This window comes from Pteronotus mesoamericanus, unplaced genomic scaffold, assembly GCF_021234165.1.
Source record: "Pteronotus mesoamericanus isolate MK-2021 breed Mesoamerican mustached bat unplaced genomic scaffold, CSHL_Meso_final contig_65, whole genome shotgun sequence".
Lineage (NCBI taxonomy): Eukaryota > Metazoa > Chordata > Mammalia > Chiroptera > Mormoopidae > Pteronotus > Pteronotus mesoamericanus.
The window spans coordinates 2273199-2292837 of NW_026555228.1; the positions used below are offsets into that span (position 1 = coordinate 2273199).

The 19639-nt window shown below is 46.5% G+C and overlaps 1 protein-coding gene across 1 annotated transcript in view; it reads left to right on the forward strand.

Moving 5' to 3' along the window:
• WWC3 (WWC family member 3) overlaps positions 1-19639 on the forward strand; it is a 100593-nt gene that overhangs the window by 51488 nt on the left and 29466 nt on the right. Inside the window, exons 6-8 of the mRNA XM_054581043.1 lie at positions 8887-9016; positions 11822-11962; positions 14469-14542. Of these exons, the coding sequence (XP_054437018.1) occupies positions 8887-9016; positions 11822-11962; positions 14469-14542 (345 nt within the window). The remainder of the gene's footprint in view (positions 1-8886; positions 9017-11821; positions 11963-14468; positions 14543-19639) is intronic.

Here is a 19639-nt window from a genome sequence, read left to right on the forward strand (position 1 = left end):
TCACAACTTTGCAATGCCTGTAGATGATACCGACTTTTCAGGCTAGATACCGTGTGGGCTGTGAAGGTGATCGGGGTTCAGGGTGGTTCAGGAATGCTATGAGGTGACACAGGACCCCTGAGCCTCAGAAGGGAGTCTGCCTGGCACCTTCCCCTGCCGGCTTCGGCTTCTGTAGCGGGATTGCCAGGCCTGGCGCCTGTCCCTTTGCCTGGTTGTCGTCACTCTGGCCATGTCCACTTCCTTATTTGAAGACAGAGGTTACATTGCAACGTCAGCTTAAGACCAAACGCCCTAGAATAGTGATTTTCAACTGGCATGCCATTAGAATTTTTAAAATGTGCGATACCTGAGTATTTGGTCAGGGGCACTGACCTTTTTTCCCCTCAGACTGTCGAGTGAAAAAATGACAGCAGCCAACACAACAATAGCTGCGCAGTGTGAAGCAATCAAAATTATACCTATTTTTGGTCCTGTTGCCAAAAATATGTATTTTCGGGTGTGCCACAGAATTTTAGTAATGAGTTTATGTCTGCCCTGAGATGAAAAAGGTTGAAAATCGCCGGTGTAGAACATAAAAGGGGCCGGGGCCCAGGTGTCTGAGAAAGTCCTTCTTCGCATTGCTAGGGAGTCGGTTTAGCTCGTAGTAGAAGTAGTTTTAAGACTAGGAAAAGGCGACCTCGGTTTCTCCAGGTTGACTGGGCAGGAAGCGGAAGCCAGTCGAGGAGGGTTGTAACTTTTCACCTGCAGCCAGCATGGAGTACGGGCTACGCTGCTGCAAAGAGGAGGCCCCGTGCTGCATGCATTTTCTGTCTACTTTCCGTAGCAAGATCCCAGGTTCGGGGGCAGCGCTGGTAAACAGGCCCCCATCAAGGGGACAGGCCTCCCTTCCTGCCAGAGCCTGGTGGAGGCTGAGGAGTGGCACGGGGGGAAGTTGTGGACCTGCCCTTGGTCCTGGGAGACCCACCCCAGCTTTCCAGACGGAGCAGCCTCGAGAGGCAGCTTTTAATCAGATGGTGCGTTTTCACTGTAGGTGTTCACCCTATTCTGTGACATGGTCTCAGAGCTTAAACTTGTTTGCAAGTGAAAGTCATCTGGTCCCTTCCTCTGAGTTGCCCAGGCCGTGTGTGAGATGGCCACAGCCTCGTTATTTTTCTGGTGCTGAAGATGGGCTCTTATATTTGGATCAGATCAGGCAGCTTGGTATTATTTATTGAGAAGTTTTGAAAACCTTTGGTAGGCATTGATAAGGTAGGTGATCACCCCACCCTTGCTGTCAGATTCTAACTCTTAAGCATAGAGAATACATGAGCTCTTGTCCGTAACTGGGCTTCTCGGATACTATTGCCAACCTCGATTTAAGGCAGAGACCCTAGGTTTTCCTCCAGAAACATTTCTGCTGTTCTTGCTTCCCAGAATATCCAGTGTATTCTTTTCCAGAGCACCTCACCAGGAGTTTGGCCGCTTACAACATTTTAAACTCGACTTGTTTATCTTGGTGAACTTTCCTGGCTAGCGAGAAAATCCATCATTACGCTTGGGTCCAAGTGAGGAAAAAAGAACCTTTTGTATTTTTTTAAGTCTATGTATGTTGTTAATTTTTGTAGATGGGAGCTGGCCATGAACACAGTCTCTGGGTTAATGATAGAATATGTACGTGTGTGTGTATAATACATATAAACTTTTAATGATGGAAAATGTCAAACATACACAAAAGTAGAGAGAACAGTATAACGGACCCTCGCCGCCACCCCGCATCTCACTTCGACAACTAACACGCAACGACCCATCTTATTCGGTCTCACACCGCGTCATCCCCTAAGCTCTAACTACTTTGTTGAAGCAAATCCCAGAATCATATTTAATCCACAAATATCTCTCCCAAACTTCTGGACTCCTTTGAGAACATAACTATAAGCCCACTTAATAGTAATCTCTTCCTATTGTCCCTTCTCCAGCAAGTTTGCCCGTTTCTCTGGTTTGTTTGGGTCCAGGTTCAGATGAAGCCCGTGCAGTGCGCCTGGCTGCTGTGTCTCTTCATCTCTACTCCCCTCTCCTGTGTTTTTCCTCCTGAAAACTTTGTTGAAGAAGCTAATTTCCTTTTCCAGTAGAATTTCCCCAACACTGGGTTTTGCTGCTTGAATGCACATGGTGGTGTTTAACATGCCCGTGCTATTTATGCAAACTGTGGTCATCAGTTTGAGGGGCATCATCTGATTCAAGTTCAGTTTCTTTTTCTTCCCTTTTCTAGGAGGTTCTTACGTTTTGTAGGTGGGGATGTTGCTTCCATCAGGAGGCACACAGTCTCCAGTGGTCTCTTTTTGTGGTGTGATGATGATGGGTAGGTTCTGTCATTGTCTGCTTGGTACATCCATTTGTAGTCGGCTTTCCGCCTGACGCTGGGCACATGTAGATACTAAAGGTTTCAGCACAAGTTCCCGAAACTGGGTTTGCTGGGCGAAAGGGTAGGTGCATTGCTGGTATTATTAGATATTGCCAAATCCCCCTTTCTAGGGGTCGCTCCATTTTGCATTCCCAACACTAGTAGGTGAGTGTTCCTGTTCCCACAGCTTTGGCAACAGAATGTGGTGTCAGGCTTTTGCATTTTTTCCAGTCTCACAGGTGAGAGATAGTATCTCAGTGGGGTTGTCATTTGCATTTCTCTTGAGGCCCTTTATAAAAGTCTTCAGAAAATAGGAGCGACATTTTTGATTAACAAAAGTCTTCAGAAAAAATGAGGCTTTTCCAGGGAAGGAGCCCCTGGGCTGCGCTCCTGCGCTGTTTCCGAAGCTTGTTTGGAGGCGTGATCTTACTGTAACTCATTCTAGCATCCAGGGGCGAAGGGGGAGGACTCAGAACTAGTCGTGTGCAGTTTCCCAGATGGGTGATGCATGAGAACGTGCCAAGTGTGCCAATGGGTGTAGGGAGATTTCCCTCTCTGGTTATGCTAGATCTCTTGCAGATCTGGAATGTACCTCGTGTTAGATTCCGAGTTGTCCTGCAGCCAGGAAGCTCATTTAACATTGCTTCACCCTGAGTTTCCCACGCTTATGTGCCATTGAAGCCTTTTTCCACCATGACACCTATAACATCGCTGCGCGCTGGCACGATGGCCCGAGAGACTTTGGTGGGGGGCACTGTCCTGACTGCCTTCTTACTATCTGTCTTTCACGGTGTGCTGTTTCCAGGCCTGGCGCCCACTCCATTGTCACAGCTTCCACTGTCACTGCTCAGCCACGCCGCGGCAGTGGCTCACCATTCTCACACTCTGGCCATGGGGATTCTTTTTAAGTGTCTCCTCTGCTGGTGGGCCCTTAGTGGCCTTCTCTCTGTTACCTAGACTAAAATCCAGACTCTGGATGCATTGGGCCCCTCTCCTGACCTTATCCCTCTCTGGTCTCACCGGCGCTCACCTGTGCCAACCCCCTGGCCACCTTGCTGGTCTCCACAGCGTTATGTCAGTCAAAGAGATAGACAACAAATAGAAATCGTCATGCCAGGCAACGGTCAGCAGTCTAAGAAAAACAAAGCTGAGTTGGGGAATAGAGTGGGTGCCGTGCAGAGTGGCTGATGTCGCTGCTCCTGCCCGCTGGGAGCCGTCCCACAGTTCACTGCATTCTTGGACACTGGGACCCTCAGGGTGAGGGCCTGGGCTGTGAGGATCTCGGGGAGGTCTCTGTAAATCGGCCAGTTACCTTCTCATTAACTGCCCTCTAGCACTTCCTTCCCTGCTACATACTGTGTTTTAAGAAATCCTATTCCTTGTTACTGCTATTCGAGTCACAGAAAAGGGCTGTAAACTAAATGTTCCAATAAGCAGTTTCCATGAGGTACATTCTTAGCCAGGTGGCCTCTTTCCTTCAAGCCTTTTAATTGCTTGATGAACTTCTTTCCGATTGGGGTGGTATGAGTGAAGTTAAACCCACGTCCCCTTACATAAAAGTCCTTACTCTCTTCTGAGCACTCGATACCAGAATGAGGCAGTATTAGATATTGGAATTAGCGTTTTCTGTCCGAGGGGATTTAGTGGTTTCAAAAGAGAGTAAGATTGTTCGCAGTTAGAACAGGCTTAGACCAACAATATCCCATTAACATAGCACATGAGGTACAGCCCGTGCGAAACCCCGGCACTACTCAGATAACAGTAAAACACACAGAAATGGGGGCGGAAACAAAAAGAGCATTGTTCCTGCTGCGGGACAGGTCTGGCGTTCCACACAGGACCTGCTGTTGATAGAAAGCTGCCGGAAGCTTTCTGAGGTTCATTCAAGGCCCCCTGCCAGAGCTGGTGATGTAAAAGGTAGAGTTGTAACAAAACTTCTCATTCTTTTGGGTTGTAATGTGTGGTATTAACATGGAATATCTTTAGAGGCCTGGCAGCCCTTTTCTTCAAGATGTGGGTTTAAGGAGTCGTTTGGTTTTACTTTTGCCAGTGCAATTCTCTTGACATCTTAAATTGAACAACAAATATGGAAACTTGAGGGCAGCAGGAGGAAGAGGTCGATGATAAACATCTCAAAAATGGCTTCCCAATAGTACTACGGTTATCGTTTGGGGCTCTGCCTTCTCCTCTTCTCTCTAACCATTTCTTTCGAGAGCAGACCATAAAGACCAAAAAGCTTTAGTCTGGGATGACAGTCGATTGGCTATGTGGGTGGCCTTCGGATTTGACACAGTGTGAGTCTGGAGACCTTGACTTGGAGGGTGTTGCCCCCGCCCCCCGTGATGAAACGGATGAGGGCTGGTGTGAGGGGCCTCAGTGGGAACCTCACTGTGTCTCTTAATGGCCGTGTGACCTTCAGCAAGTCACTCAACCTCCCCAAAGCTGTGGCAAAATGTTGAGAGATGAAAAGTAAAGACTGTGCATTCTGAGTACTAGACTTCTTTTTTTTTTTTTTAAACACTGTCCATTTGGCTTGCTCTTATATCAAAATACCACAGACTGGGTGGCTTGTAAACAACAGAATTATATTTTCCATAGTTCTGGAGGCTGTAAGCCCAAGATCAGGGTGCCCGCATGGCCACGTTCCATGTATCGTCAGAGCCCGCTTTTAAGTTCAAACATGACCACCTTCCTGCTGTAAGCCCAAGATCAGGGTGCCCGCATGGCCACGTTCCATGTAGCGTCAGAGCCCGCTTTTAAGTTCAAACATGACCACCTTCCTGCTGTAAGCCCAAGATCAGGGTGCCCGCATGGCCACGTTCCATGTATCGTCAGAGCCTGCTTCCCAGTTCAAACATGGCCACCTTCCTGCTGAGTCCTCATGTGGTGAAAGGGCCAGGGAGCTCTCTGGGTCTCTTGTGGAGACACTGACCCCATTCACGAGAACGTTTCCCTCAGGACCTGATTGCCTCCCAGAGGCCCCACCCCCTAACACTGGCACACTGGGGGTTAGGGCTCCAGCATGGAATTTCGGTGGGGCGGGATAAACACTCAGATCATAGCACACTTCGTAATAACTTAGGTCCTTCCAGTACCGCCTTCTGTTGGGCAGTTATCAATTTCCAATCATTTTATTTGAGATGTATAAGCACTGTCTTGGACTCTTAATTAAAATTTTAAAAAATTATGATTTTCTTAGGAAATGGAATATATTGATATTTTAGAAAATACCAAATCATTGAGCACACCCTCTGAATTTGGCCCAAGTTCTAGAGGGAATTTGACAAAAAGGGAGAAAACTCCCAAATGAATTTTGCAGATATGAAGGAAGAGGTTTTCTGGCCTTTCAAGTTTTTGTTAAATGAAAATCCATCACGTTTGAAAAATGGAAGTGGCTTGAATTCTGTAAAACATTGCTTGCCTGTGTGGACCCTACCTTGGCTGCTCTGAGGAAGGGTCCACCTGTGGTATCAGGGGGCCTCCAATGCAGACTTGAGAATTAGGAGGTGGGGGTTTGAGTCCCGGCTCTGCCACAGTTTCCCTTGTTATCTTGGGCCACGTAGTTAATCTCTCTGAGTCTCAATTTTTTTTTTTTCATGAAAGGAAATCTCAGAAGATTATGCTTATCTTGTAAAGCCATTGAGGGGATTAAAGGGGGTGACAAATGTAAAGCTCACAGCAACACCCTGTCACCTAGTAGGTCCTTGAGACGTTGAACTATTTTAATATGCTATTTATATAATTATATAATGTAATCAAATAATGTCTGCTACATAAAATGTTTATATCAGGTTATATTTATATAATATATAATGATATTTTATACAATGACAGGTTCTACAGTAATATGTAACTATTTTTACGTGATAGTATTGCAGAGATTCCTAGAACATTGAGATCACGTTCTCTAATAGCTTTCACACTGTTTAAACAGTGGTGTCTCTTTCCCTTCCCTGCAGACATCATCTTCTATAGAAGCAGAATAGCTGAGACTGCAAAGCAGGGGAGGTGCTTGCTGAAGCAGGGCTGATGGCTCCCCTTTTAGCTACTCCTGCTCACCATGTGGGGACACCCTCGGAACTGAGTGAAAACAGCTGCCCTAGGCCAGGCTTCATTCTTCTTCAAGGTCTCAGAGCGCTCGGGTAGAGCTAAGGCTGGAGCTCACGTCTGTGGCCGTGAAGTTGAACTTATCCTAGGCGCTGTGTGGTGTCTGCCGATGGGATGGATTACAGGGCGCTGATCCCTTTGCCTGATGGGAATCACAGCCTGTTTTCCTCCATGTGGCAGACGTTCCCAGCATAGAAGCTGGTGCCTTGAGAGACTGCTGGCTCCATCCCTGGTGTCCTGGGGGCCACCCTTAGGCTTTATAGCTGCTAAAAGCAAAAAGGAAATCACAACACTTAAGTACAGAGCTGGGGCTGACATGGCCGGCGTCCCTCAGTGCAGCCCGAGCGGTGGCTGTGTGTCTATGACTATTGGACTAGGACGGATTTTCGAGCAATGGAAACAACTTTGTTTAAGGCAGTTGAGTTTCATTTCTTCATACAGGCGTCAGTGGCAGGTGGTGAGCCATTGGCTGTATTTTTCATTCTGGAGCAGCCAGTAGACCTGGTTCCCAGGAGCTGTGGTCATTGCCTGCTACAGACGAATGGGACTTTTCTGGCCTTAGGTTTTTTTTCTTCCCGGTCTGGAAATGCTGTAATCCTTTTCTACAGACTTCATCAGCCTATGTGGGTTGTGGTTTGTGACATAAATGAGATGTATTGGGAAGCCTTTGATCAGAAGATGAATACAAGAAGACATTATTATGTAAATGAGTCTAGATGTTTTTCTGCAAGAAAAGTCAGGCCACTTCCTTGGCAGATGTGAGATGGATGGCCTTTTATTTCTGTCGTGCGTTAGAGACTCCTGATTCTCCATAGAAAAGCTGTAGTGGAAGAACACATGGCCAGGCCATGTTGGGATTTAGGGGTGTCCCCATTTAATGTGTGGGGTCCCATGGTGCGCCTGCATCCGCTCTCTATGGAAGAGGACTTGGGACCAGTTTTCATAAATGTTTGATTTGTGACTGATGGCAGTCACAGCAGTGCCGCCGAGCCCCAGAGCCCATTTCCAGAGGGAGGTGATGGTTTCCTGCTTGTTCCGTTTGTCCTTCTCTCATTCCAAGGGCGCTGACAGCTCAGATCAGCTCTGGTGCTAAGTTCTGCTGTGAGTTGTGACGCGTCTGGCCAGGAATTTGTTAATGATAATAAGGTACCAGAGTTGGTGAATTATTCACCTTCACTCCCATGAGTAAGTAGATCGAGCATCGTCCTGATAATAGTGACAATCACCGCAAACATCACACGCCAGGCCTCTGCCAGGTCAGCCCTTTCCTTACACCTTCTCATTAAATGGGAGAAACAGTGTTAGTATCTGCATGTGACATGAGGAAACTGAGGTTTAAAGAGGTGACGTGACCTGCCCAGGTCCCCCTGTAGAGCTGGAGTGTCACCTGTACTCACCAGCGTGCCAGGGTTCTTTTGTGAGTGGAAAATGAGGGCGTTTGGGCTGGCCATTAAGATCTAGATTTTCAGTTAACACGGAGGCAACAACTTAGAACCAGAAGCGCTGTGATGGTGCAGGTGGAACCTGCCATGGACGCTAATGACTTTCCAGAGGAATGCACTCCATTTCTGGAGCAAAGGGTTCCAGCTTCTTTAGCCCCAAGGGCTTCTAAGAATCAAGACTTAGGTATGGAAGACATGACAAAGGACATGCTGCAGGACACTGCGTGCTCTTGGACGGTCAGAGCCAAGCCTTGCCTTGGTCACTGCTCTGCTTCTGCTAATCAGAACCAGGCCCCGTGCACACAGGGGTTGGTGGGAAGGGAGTAAGGAAAGGTGAGAAGGAAGGGAGGGAGAGAGGAAGAGAGGAAAGGAGGGAGGGAGGGAGGGAGGGTGAAAGGGAAGGGAGTTTGAATGCCTGGAAGGAAGGAAGGATGAAGGGATGTTTGGTTTGAAGAAAAGAATTTGAGGAGGTGAGTAGTAGAGAGAGAAGGATAAATTAGAACCAGCATGACAAAAAAGAAAGAGATGCATAGAGGACACGTAAGAGTTTTCAACTTTTGTATAAGGCATCCTTGATGAAATTTCACTACTTCTTGCTATTTCCCATATATCCTCCTTGCACACAGAACTCAGTTGTATGTTTGTTTAGTGGGTGGTTCGCTGGGGATGAGTGAATAAGACCTGGTCTTCCTCTCAGAGAGGGGAGTTTAAAATCTCAGGCAGTTTCTCAGACTGGCGACCTCATAGCCTCCCAACTGTACATCACCCTCAAATGATGGCACAAGCCTCGTGCCTGTGTTCACTGCAACAAAGGGGCTCTATGCCATCTCCATCCTCCTTTGCCAAAGCCTTGTTTTCACTGTTTCCTACCTTTCTACGGAGCTTTCGAGGTTTTTGTCATGTTTTAATGGATGTGATAATCTCACACGAATGACAATAGTTTTCTCTTTTAACCAGGATTGATCGTAAGATGTCAAATGCTCACACCAGCTACAAACTGGATGAGGCGCAGGCTATAATGAGCGAGCTCCGGACCATCAAGAAAGCCATTTGTACGGGCGAGAAGGAGAGGCGGGACCTGATGCAGGTAAGAGGCCAGTCTGCCGCTTGCCTCTCTTTCCTCCATTTAGAATTTAAAACATATTCTATGTTTATTATATGCACAATTCATATATGTTCTAAGATATACATGTGTATATATTATGTGTGCATATATCTTTTATGTATGTGTATACATATATATGTAAAAATAATTAATGCATTCCCTAGGGCTGCCATGACACAGTACCCCAAACCAGGTGGCTTAGGACCAAAGAGATTGATTTTCTCAGAATCTAGAAGCCGGAAATTTGAAATCAGGGTATCAGCAGGGCTGTGCTCTCTCTGAAGGCTCTAGGGGAGGCTCCATCCTGCCTCTTTCAGCTTCTGGTGGCCGCTAGCACTCCTTGGCTTATAGATGCATCATTCCAATCTCTGCCTCCATTGTCACATGGTGTTCTCCCTCTGTCTCTGTGTCTAAGTGTTCGCTCCTTATGAGAACACCAGTCATTGGATTAGACCCCGCTCTAATCCAGTATAACCCCATCTTAACTTGATTCCATTTGCAAACACTCTATTTCCAACAAGCTCAAATTCATAGGTCCCTATTGAACACATTTCTTGGAGGACACAGTTCAAGCCACAACAATGGGTGATACATTCAGTGTTCAATAATCAAAATAATTCAAAAAGTCAACAATAGGAAGTGTTGCTATCTCCCCCTTCTCACACTGCCCGTGCTTCTGCGCATGCTCAGCTGCCCTCACAGAGAGCGAGGACTGTGCCTGCTGGTCGTCACCGGCTCCCTCACACAGCGATCGGACCTTGCACCTTGTCCCTTATCTGTGCACAGAGCCCCTTCATCCTTGATACGGTCGCATAGCATTCTACCATGTGCATAGATGTAATTATATGGCTGGGATCACTGTAGCTTTATGTTGCTTTTCTTTTTTGCACCTTTAGTTTTTGTAATTTCTCTTATATGTTAGAAAAAGCTGACTTTTTGCAAATGGATGCACGCTGGTCTTTTCACTCCACTCTGGCATGCATTTAGTTGTTTCTGTTATGACTTTTATTTTTTGCTCAACACACTAAGTGAGCACCTAGCACCTGGTAGGCATTTGTCTTGATTCTACCAAAGGACATGGGAAGCAAAGCTCAAACTCATTGGCCAAACGAGACAGGTACATATGTAACTGCCTTGCAGGGCATTCCTTCCTAAGGTCAAAGACGGGCGAGACTTGCAGAGTGTCCCCAGGGTGCTCATTAAATTGCAGGTAACCGAGCCCTACCCCAGGCCTACAGGATTGACTCTCTGGCCGAGGGGCCCAGAAATCTGTACTTTCAGGCACTCTGTCTTGGTCCTGAGAGGTAAATGGTCAATTGTCAGCTTTTCTCCAAGCACTGGTAGCAAGGAGAACATCTGTCATTCACTGAGGCATCGTGTGTGCATTGCACAGGTGTTCTGTGGCTGTGATCCATTTAGTTCAAGCCCAAACCCCAGGCCTGAGCCAGGTGGCGTTGCACCGTGGGGGCACCACTGGGACACAGAGGCCTCGCCCCAGGTGGTCGAGCTGGCGCCCCTGCCCTGACCTTTCTGAGTATGCAGAACTGGGGCAAAGCCACCCACTTGGCCTGAGTTGGGTTCCCCACTGTGGAGGCTGCAGGTAGAATTTCTTGAAGAAGCTTCAGATCTCAGCATCTTCTCTGAGAAGCTCCAGGGAGAGGCACGGGCAACGTCATGTAGTAAAGTCAGTTAAGCTGTTTTGTCTGTCTTATAGGAGCTGTACAGCATCGGCCCGCCGCAGGACGCCTTTGTCTAGATTCAGAGCAGCTGCGTGTGCCAGACTGTACGTGGGCACCCTGCTGTCTGCAGAAATAGTCTTTTTAAAAAATTATGGAAAATTGATTTCTCTTTAACCTTCACTCAGAGGGGTTCTCCATGTCAGCATACATGCTTCCTCTGATTTTTGGCGAACTAACATACATATGACATGACTTTTGACTATGTAGAATTGTGATTGAAAAATCAGGTTATAAAAATGTGTAAATGTCGTCTGGGAGCTGTTTTCACCTTTTGTGTGGTTTATAAAGATGTCAGGGTAGCATTCATCTCAGACTCATTTCTTGATCGAACATTTGGGATGGGAATTCCCTTCCTCCCACTTTATTGAGGTGTAGTTCACAAACAAAATCGTATACATTTAAGGTATACAATGTGATGATTTGATAGACATATATTGTGAAATGCTTACCACAATAAAATTAGTTAGCACCTCCATGACCTCACGTAGTTACCTTTGGGGTGTGTGTGGTGAGGACCTCTAAGACCTGCTCTGTACGCAAGTTTCAAATACACAATGCAGTGTTGTTAACTGTCGTCACCATGCTGTGCATTCCCTCCCCAGGACTTAATCATCAAACTGGAAGTTTGTCCCCTGTGGCTGACATCTCCGTTTCCCGCTCCCCCCAGCCCCTGGCAGTGGCAACCACCCTTCTCCTCTCTGGTTCAATGAGTTTGGGGTTTTTTGGAGGGAATGGGTTGGTTTGTTTGTTTTGTTTTTTTAAGAAGACACAAAGTTTTGAAAAACAGTAAGAATGGTACCACAGTTGTCCTCTGTGTTATTCACATGCTGCCAGGAGGACTCAATCGCTATCTGATTTAAATCACTGAACATTTTATCGAAGGCGCATGGAGTGCTGGACATTTCTTTTAAATCTAATGGGAATGGGGTTGGGGTGGCCAGCCCCCCAGTGATGAAGCGGCCGGCCTGCAGCCCGAGCGCAAGGACCGCTTCTGGAAAGAGAGACGCATTACCATCTCTGTTCACCTAGCTCGTTCGCTCTGTTGCAGAGCCTGGCCAAGCTCACCGACGGGTTCAGGAATAACTTTTCTCTGACCGACCCGCTGCAAGAGATCCCTCACCATCAGGGCACGCTTGGCGAGTCTCACCAGTTCTGCGACGCGGGGTCTCAGACCGACATCATCGGAGAGGTACGCTCACCGGGGAAGAACTGAGTGGGTCGAGAGAGAGAAGGGCTGCTTTGGGGTTGCCATAACTCATTTGCTTTAATTTTCTACTTTCTCTTCAGAAATGTTTTGGCTTTTATGCCATTAAGTTTGAGGAAAAAATTTTGTTTCTCACATCCAGCTGTGAAGGGTCAGTGGCCTGGGACGCAATTGAATTGCTTATTACCTCTAACTTTGTGATTTGGATTTTTAAAAATGGCAGAATCCTTTTGAGAATTGAGCTTAGATGGTTTCTTTTGATAGACATGTAACTTTTTAGAGTATGGATTGGCTACCTTTTCCTGGAAAGGTCCAGATGGTAAATATTTTAGGCCGTGCAGACCGTGCCATCTCTGCCACACCTACTCAACTGTGTTGTAATGCAAAAGCAGCCATTGGGATATGTGAATTATGGGCGGGACTGTGTTCCAATAAAACTTTATTTACAAAAACAGGTGGTGGGCCAGATTGAGCCTTCCAGCCTTAGTTGGCTGATCTCTGGCCTAGACCAGCGATTTTCAGAGGCTTTATGGCTGTATCACCCTTGGCTTATACTTGGTGCTATTTCTTAGTCTTCTAAAACAGTGCCAGGAAGTTGAATTGAATTAAAATTAATTTCGTTTGGGACCTGAAAGGATTTCCAAACTCCCCTTTCTGAGAATTAGGGAAACCTTGAGTTAGCCACAAAAATAAAGTTGGCAGTCGTCATTTGAAGGAGGGTGGTGAATACTTGAAGACTCTACTATGGTAATGTCATTGACTGACATTTATCATTTATTTGTTACAAATGGAAAAACAGTTTGGGTGGCATCTTTTCCTTTGGGCTTATTAAGTAAAGGTGAAATATCAGTGGAATGCAGAATGTCCTGCCTCAAATTAAATTTTTTTTTTTCAAAAAGGGAAGAACCATTGACAAAAACCTCTGGGTTTTAAATAATTAGCTAATATTTTGAAATTTTGGCAGATAGTGCCTCTTTGAGGGGAATACAATACTAGTAAATAATGACTTCTTATATCTTGGATGCTCTGGACTAGCCCTATTTTCAGTTTTCACCTCATTGTTCTTTAAAGTAGGATCAGGCATTTGTGACCAGGCATCTTTGGTTTAAAGAATATGGTGACCATTAGAAGAATCTGTAAGTCAAAAATGTCTGGCATTTTTTGCCTAGAGATGTTGGCAGGAGGGAAGGAAAGAAGTACAGTTCTCAGTGAATTACGTGACTCAGTCATTGCTGCTTATCATGCAGTTAGAATTAGAATTTAGAGACTCTTAACCGGTTTGAGGAAAACAGGATAGGTCGAAGGTTCTCTCCTGGTTTTCTGAAAATGTCATGCGAGAGTGGCCAGTTATGCTGCTGTGCTGTGTCCAGTGGTGAATTGTCACTGCTGATGAGTGTATTGGGGCTGGCCTGGATTGGCAGCCTCAGGGCTTTTATCTCCATTTAAGTAGTTTCCATTCCCTTGTGACAGATGAGGGGATCGAGGTTCCAGATTACCTAAGGTCATGTAGTCTGGGAGAGGCAGGTGTGAGTTTGAGTCAACATTTCTGATCCCTAAACCCCTGTGCTTTCTACTGCATCCCATTGTTATAGAAAAATACAGTTGACCCTTGAACAGCGTGGGTTTGAACTGCGTGGGTGCATGTGTACAGTGTGTATGAATAAATTCGTCACTAGTCATGCAAGTGGAATATTTTCAAATATTTGTTGACATGAGGTTATTTTAAAAAAAGATTAGCAGCCATAATATATGGTCAAGTAAGGTCAGATCTATAGATAGAGGCGATTTATTGAAACCAGAGCCTCGTATTTCCAGGAATGAAGGAAAACCAAGGTGAGCTACTTTTCCTCCCACACAGGTCTTTTTTCCTTTTGTTTAGGGATTTGTTGACTTCAGTGTAATTAGTTTGAAAATATTTAAGTACAACTAGTGGTCATAGCAGAGCATAGCATTTCAAGTCTAATTCCTAAGGTGATGTGCCCCAATCTTGGGCTTTCTTTCCTCCTCTTTTGGCTCTTTAACAGGCCATGGAACGTTTGGAGGAGTCCTCTAGCCTGTACCTCACACAGCTAGTCTGTCATCTTCAGATCTGGCGACTTCTTAGAACATTGTTTTGTATTTGTTAAGGAATGAGACTATAGTGCACAAAATGGGATGAATTGTTTTGCCTTTGTACCAACTTTTATCAAGTAATTCCACATTTCTTTAAAAACTTATTTTATTGTTTGGAATTATACAATAAATGAATATACTTTCACTGTTAAAAAAAATCCACTGGTGTTGGGAAAGCAAAAGTCTCCCCAGCCCCACCGATCGGAGGTGGCTGCTGAGTAGTATTTGGTGTGTTTCCTTCCAGACCTTTGAAAAGTGGAAACGGGAAGATGAATTCAAATATTCTTCATTGTTGCTAAAAGTTTAAACGAATTTCCTATTTTGAAAATATGTTTTTAATATGTTTTCCTTTCTACCCCCCCTTCTCTGTTTTGGAAAGTTTGTCTTCGACGATAAAACGAGGCTTGTAGACCGAGTCAGGCTTAATTGGCAGTATGAGGAAGCCAGAAAGAGGTAAGAAGCTCCTTTTCCAAATCTCACTTTCTGCTTACTTCCTTTCTCCTGTGCAAAGACTTCCCAGGATTCCACTGTGTGATTGTCTACTTTTTATCAGAAAGCAGTGTTTTATAGAATAAAAGATAAAGGATGTTCATTTATGTGTAGTTAGCGTCTTAAGGCATATGAGGGGAGGGCCCAAAAAACCAGAATTATCTTCTGGAGGGCGAGCCCCTTGTAGTACAGGCTTCCCTTGTTAGGTGAGTGTTCTAGAAACCCATCTGGGTCAGTATACCAGCTGGTGGTGGTGTGAGACTCTGCGTTTGGCTTCAGTGAATTGTTTTTGAAGACTCTTTGAATGTGTTTGCCCATTTCATGATGGGCGATTTACGAGTGCACCTGCCCACACTGTGCTGAGTGTCTAATAGTTTTTGACCAAAAAGGGCAGGACCCCCGTGCCCCACCCTCCCTATTCACCCATTTCCCCAAGTGATATTTGTTTCCCCGGATGAAAAAAGTCCTCAAAGGGAAACGTTTTGCCGCTGTGGAAGAGGTGAAACAAAAACGGCGGAAGGGCTAAAAGGCATCCAAATCAATGAGTTCGGAAACCGTTTTGAGCCGTGGAAAAAACATTTTGACAGGTGCACTGCATCAGGTGGAGCGCACTTTGAAGGTGACTGAAGTTTAAACATGGAAGAATAAATGCACAATTTTTTATAAACAAATTCTCGGTTTTTTTGGAGGTCCCCCCTCGTAGACAAAATTTCATGTGCATTTAAAATGGCAAAATTCTCAAAATTGCAAATAGTTATAATGATTTAATAAAAATAGGGACTTTTTTGGCTCTCCTTACCCTCTCAGGTAGTTTGGAACTCCCTGCCTCCCTGCCTGCCTTCCGTCCTGTGTTGCTCCCTCCCTTCACCCGCCCGCCCTCCTTCCCTTTCACCTGAGCCTCGGCCCCTCAGACGCCTTAAGCAAAACGGTTATGCGTCCTAAATATGTGGCTTCCAACTCCATAGGTTCATGGCAAAAGTCACGTATCTTGGTCTGAAAGACAATTTAATAAGGATTAGGTGAACAGATGGTAGCAGTACCTAATCTATTTCATTTTGATAGTGAGCATCAAAAGGTCATCATTTCGGTTAACCTGTGTTATAAATCATCTGCCTTCTGAAAATCGCAGACCTGACCTTGTGTGTGCATTTTCAAGTTTGTCTTTCTCTCTTCCCTCCCGGTCTTAACCACGGGGCAGGGGCAAAGCTGAGAGGTGGTATGCAGTCCTCCCCGGCGGGGGCCCTGCTTTCAGCAGTCTGACCCCGGCCCAGCTTTCCTGTCCTCTTTTTTAGAGACTCTGGTTTTTTGCATGCGGGAAAGAGTCTTAAAACCAAATGATTTGAAAATATGTACTTTGGAAAGCTATAAAGCATCTCTTTTTAAAGTTCCTTTTGTCTTAGAGGGTGGGGGAAAAGGAGCGGAGTGCCAAGTGGGGTGAGGGGGTCCTTTCTGGAAGCTCAGTAGTTGGGTCTGCTCAGTATACTGTATCATTCATGGATGTCTGGAAATCCACTTTGTTGCCTTTTTAGAAAATGTAAAAATAGCCACAAAAACCGATCATCTGACTCCCCGCTGGAGGGCAGGCTGGGACTGACATGGGCCTTTGTTTGCCCACGCCTCTGGCCTCTGCGCCGTCCTTCCCGTCTCTCCCCGAGGTATTCGTGGTGGGCTCCCCGTTTGCCCGCGGACCGCGGCCAAGCCCCTGCGGCCGCGCTGCGTGTCTCCAAGCTCAGATTCCCCATCTAGGCTCATTCCTTCCCTTGAGCTGCCTGGGGTTTGTCAGGCGATTGTCCCTTTGCAGTGTTCCTCTGCTCATTCTCACATGTTTCTTCTGGAACTGCACAATGTGGGCGCTGGAATTTGCTGTGTTGTATAAAACGCAGAAACTAGGTGGTTGCTACACTCGGGAACATAATTGTTACGTGTTTTGCTGTGACATTTACCAAACATAGCAAGTGATTTCTTTGTTTTCCAGAGATGGTATGTCGAGATAATACATTTGGGTAAACAGTTGAGTATTTGAGAAACTTATTCAGGGGAGGACATTGCACTTCCTCGTATCTGTTAAAGGAAAGAGGTATTTCAAGACTGCTGGAGCCTTGGCAGGAAAAACACTGCAGCCACAGAGGAGGGTCCTGTCCCCAGCGTTTCAGCCTCTGTGGGGCAGTAGGGGCTTCTCAGAAAGGCCTTTCTGGGCTGCACTGGCGACATCTACAAATCTGGGATGCGCCGTCCAGGCCTCCCGGGGTGGCTTGCACAAGCCCTGCCCACCTCCCCCCCGCCCCCCCGCAGTGGTTCCCAGCAGGGGTGGGGGCGAACCCTCCGGGGGACTTCTGGCCTCGGCTGGAGACAGTTTGGGTTGTTGCAGCTCTGGGGGAGGTGCATTTGGCGTGCGGTGGGTGGCGCCAGGGACGGTGCTCGCCATTCTGCAGTGCCCAGGGCGCCCCGCACAAGGAAGGACCTACCCCCAATGTCACCAGTGCCAAGGCTGAGGACCTCTGCTTTGTGCTGAAGGATTAGGACATCTTAGTGCGGCCATCGCTGCGTGATTTCCCAAGGGCCAGTTTGTGTGGGTCACCCCCGTAGCTTCACCCACACAGAGAAGCTGCCGGGGGCCTGGGACACTGTACTTCTGCTGAGTGCCTGCCCTGTTGCAGGTGTTTTGAAGAAATCAAGTGGTTTGTGTGGTGTTAATCACATGTGGTTTTCAACCTGTTTGGGACATAAAGTCCTTCACAGCAAACAGAAATATGTGAGAAGACCAGGGGTTCTGCCTGGGAGCGGGGCTACTTCTGGTAGTGTATGAGGACACACTCCAGGGTTTATATGTGTGCTCATACACACGTAACACATGCATGCTTACATATATGTGTATATCCACACACGTATTTCCTTTATTTTTATTACATGAATAATATATGCATACGCAGTTTTTGTCAAAGGCACTGTCGTAGAGACCATCCATCTTCCCCTGTCTAACCTCACCGCCCGTCTTTAATGGTTGAGTGTGAAACCTTCCAGTCCTTTCGGTGAATGTTTAACTAAATTCAGGCCAGTGTAGTTAAATATGATGCATAGCTTCTGCCGTGTGATAACCACCCCTCTATGGATGGACATGTAGATGGTTCCAGTTTTTCCTTTTCATAAACAGCACATCTGTTAACGGGCCCAGCCTTGCAGAAGTGACTGTTTCCTCAGACAGATACTTAGTAATGAATTGTCCGGGTCTAGAGACACATGCATAGAAAGTTTTGATAGATGTCACCAATCGCCTTCTGAAATTGCTTAAGCGCTTTACACTGCCACATAGGATGATCGAGAGTACTGGTTTTTACATCTCCTTAGCATCATTATATATCATCATTCTTTGTAAATTTTACTAGTGTAACGGGCGGAGACGTTCTCTCAGTTGTCGTATGCTTTTCCTGGTGACAGTGGTCCAGCTTTTTACTGGTAGTACAGCTCAACGTAGTTTTGTGTGACTTGGGCTGTTTAAATTGACACGTCTGATTTTTTCCCCCCCAGACACGTGATCCTTTCAAAGCATGTGAGATCCCATTATTGCTCTGTTCATAGTGGATGTGAACCATTGTTGGGGGTGATTTTTGGCCCCTCGGGGACATTTTTGGTTCTCCTGACTGCTGTCATCGAGTGGGAAGAGCCAGAGGGTGCTGCCAGACACCCACTATGCACAAGACGACTCCACAGCAAGGACTTAGGTGGCCCAGAGCATCAGTAGCACTGCAGTTGAGAAACCTTACTCTTGTCTTGCTCCTAAATGTCTGCTGTTTGTAGACAACATGGGCCTCCAGGAGCAGGTGGCCCGCTAACTCAGGGCGTTAGCCCACTCCCCTGTCCTGCTCATGCGCCTTGTTCCAGCCCCAGGGGCCCGCTTGGTGTTCCTTGGAGACATGCCAGGCCTCCAAGCTGCCAACCTGCTGACATAGTGCCTGGAGCCGGCGGATGGCGCCCCAAGATGCCCATGCCCTAATCCCCAGAACCTGTGAGTGTGTTGCTTTCCATGGCAGAAGGAGCTCTGCGGAGGGGATTAATTAATTCAGGATCCCCAGGGGGCAAGATGAGCCTGGATTCTGTACCTGGGCTCAGTGTCGTCCGAAATCATTCTGCCCCTCTGCAAAACCTGCTGGGCTTTGCCTCTTCTCCTGTCCTCACCCAAGGACATGCTTACTGATTTCAGAGACAGAGGGAAAGGGAGGGACAAAGAGGGAGAGAGACATCAATGTGAGAGAGACATAGATTGGCTGCCTCCCACACGCACCCCAACCAGGGACCGAACCCACACCCCAGGCTTGTGCTGTGACCGGGAATCGAACCGTTGACCCCTCGGTTTATGGGATGATGCTCCACCTGGCCAGGGCAGCTTTGCCATTTATAAACCAGGAGAAGTTTCTGCATTTAAGTACTTCAGAGAAGGAAGTCTTTCCTTGTATATCTAGATGTGAGATATTTTTCCACAGCTGGGAAATCATCAAAATGCAGTGTTGTGGACAATGAGAGGTTTCATAAGTATTTACATTTAAAGGATGTTTGTGGGAGTGGACCTCATAATTCCAAATGGTGGTGTGATTTCTAGAGAATTCTCCAGACCAAACCAGCACTCTCATGGCTAGTTTTGTGTTCTTAATTCCGGGTCATGTGAGATGTACCCAAACGACTGCTGCTTCCTTTCTCGTCAAGAACATCCCTTTGGATTCTCAAGGCAGGCTGTAGGATGGGAATATTGTTTAGGATACATTGGTTAAAAATTTAAAAATTTTTCAAGGCCAATTTGGAAGAGCAAGTCTTCTTGAAGCAATCCCGGTGACGCAGATAGCTCCTTATTTTTAACCTAAGAGCACTTGTTCCAGAACTGTGCACAAACTGTAGCTGTTTCCATAGAAACACTCGCTGTCCCGATAGGAACAAAACATTCGGCCCATCCAGTTTCTCTGTGTCTTAGTGTCTGTTGCCAGGATGGGTCCTGCTGTTCATCCGTTGTCAGGAATCAGGATAGTGTTAGGATTCCAGTGGAATTTGATCAGTTGCTTGGATTTTTTCTTC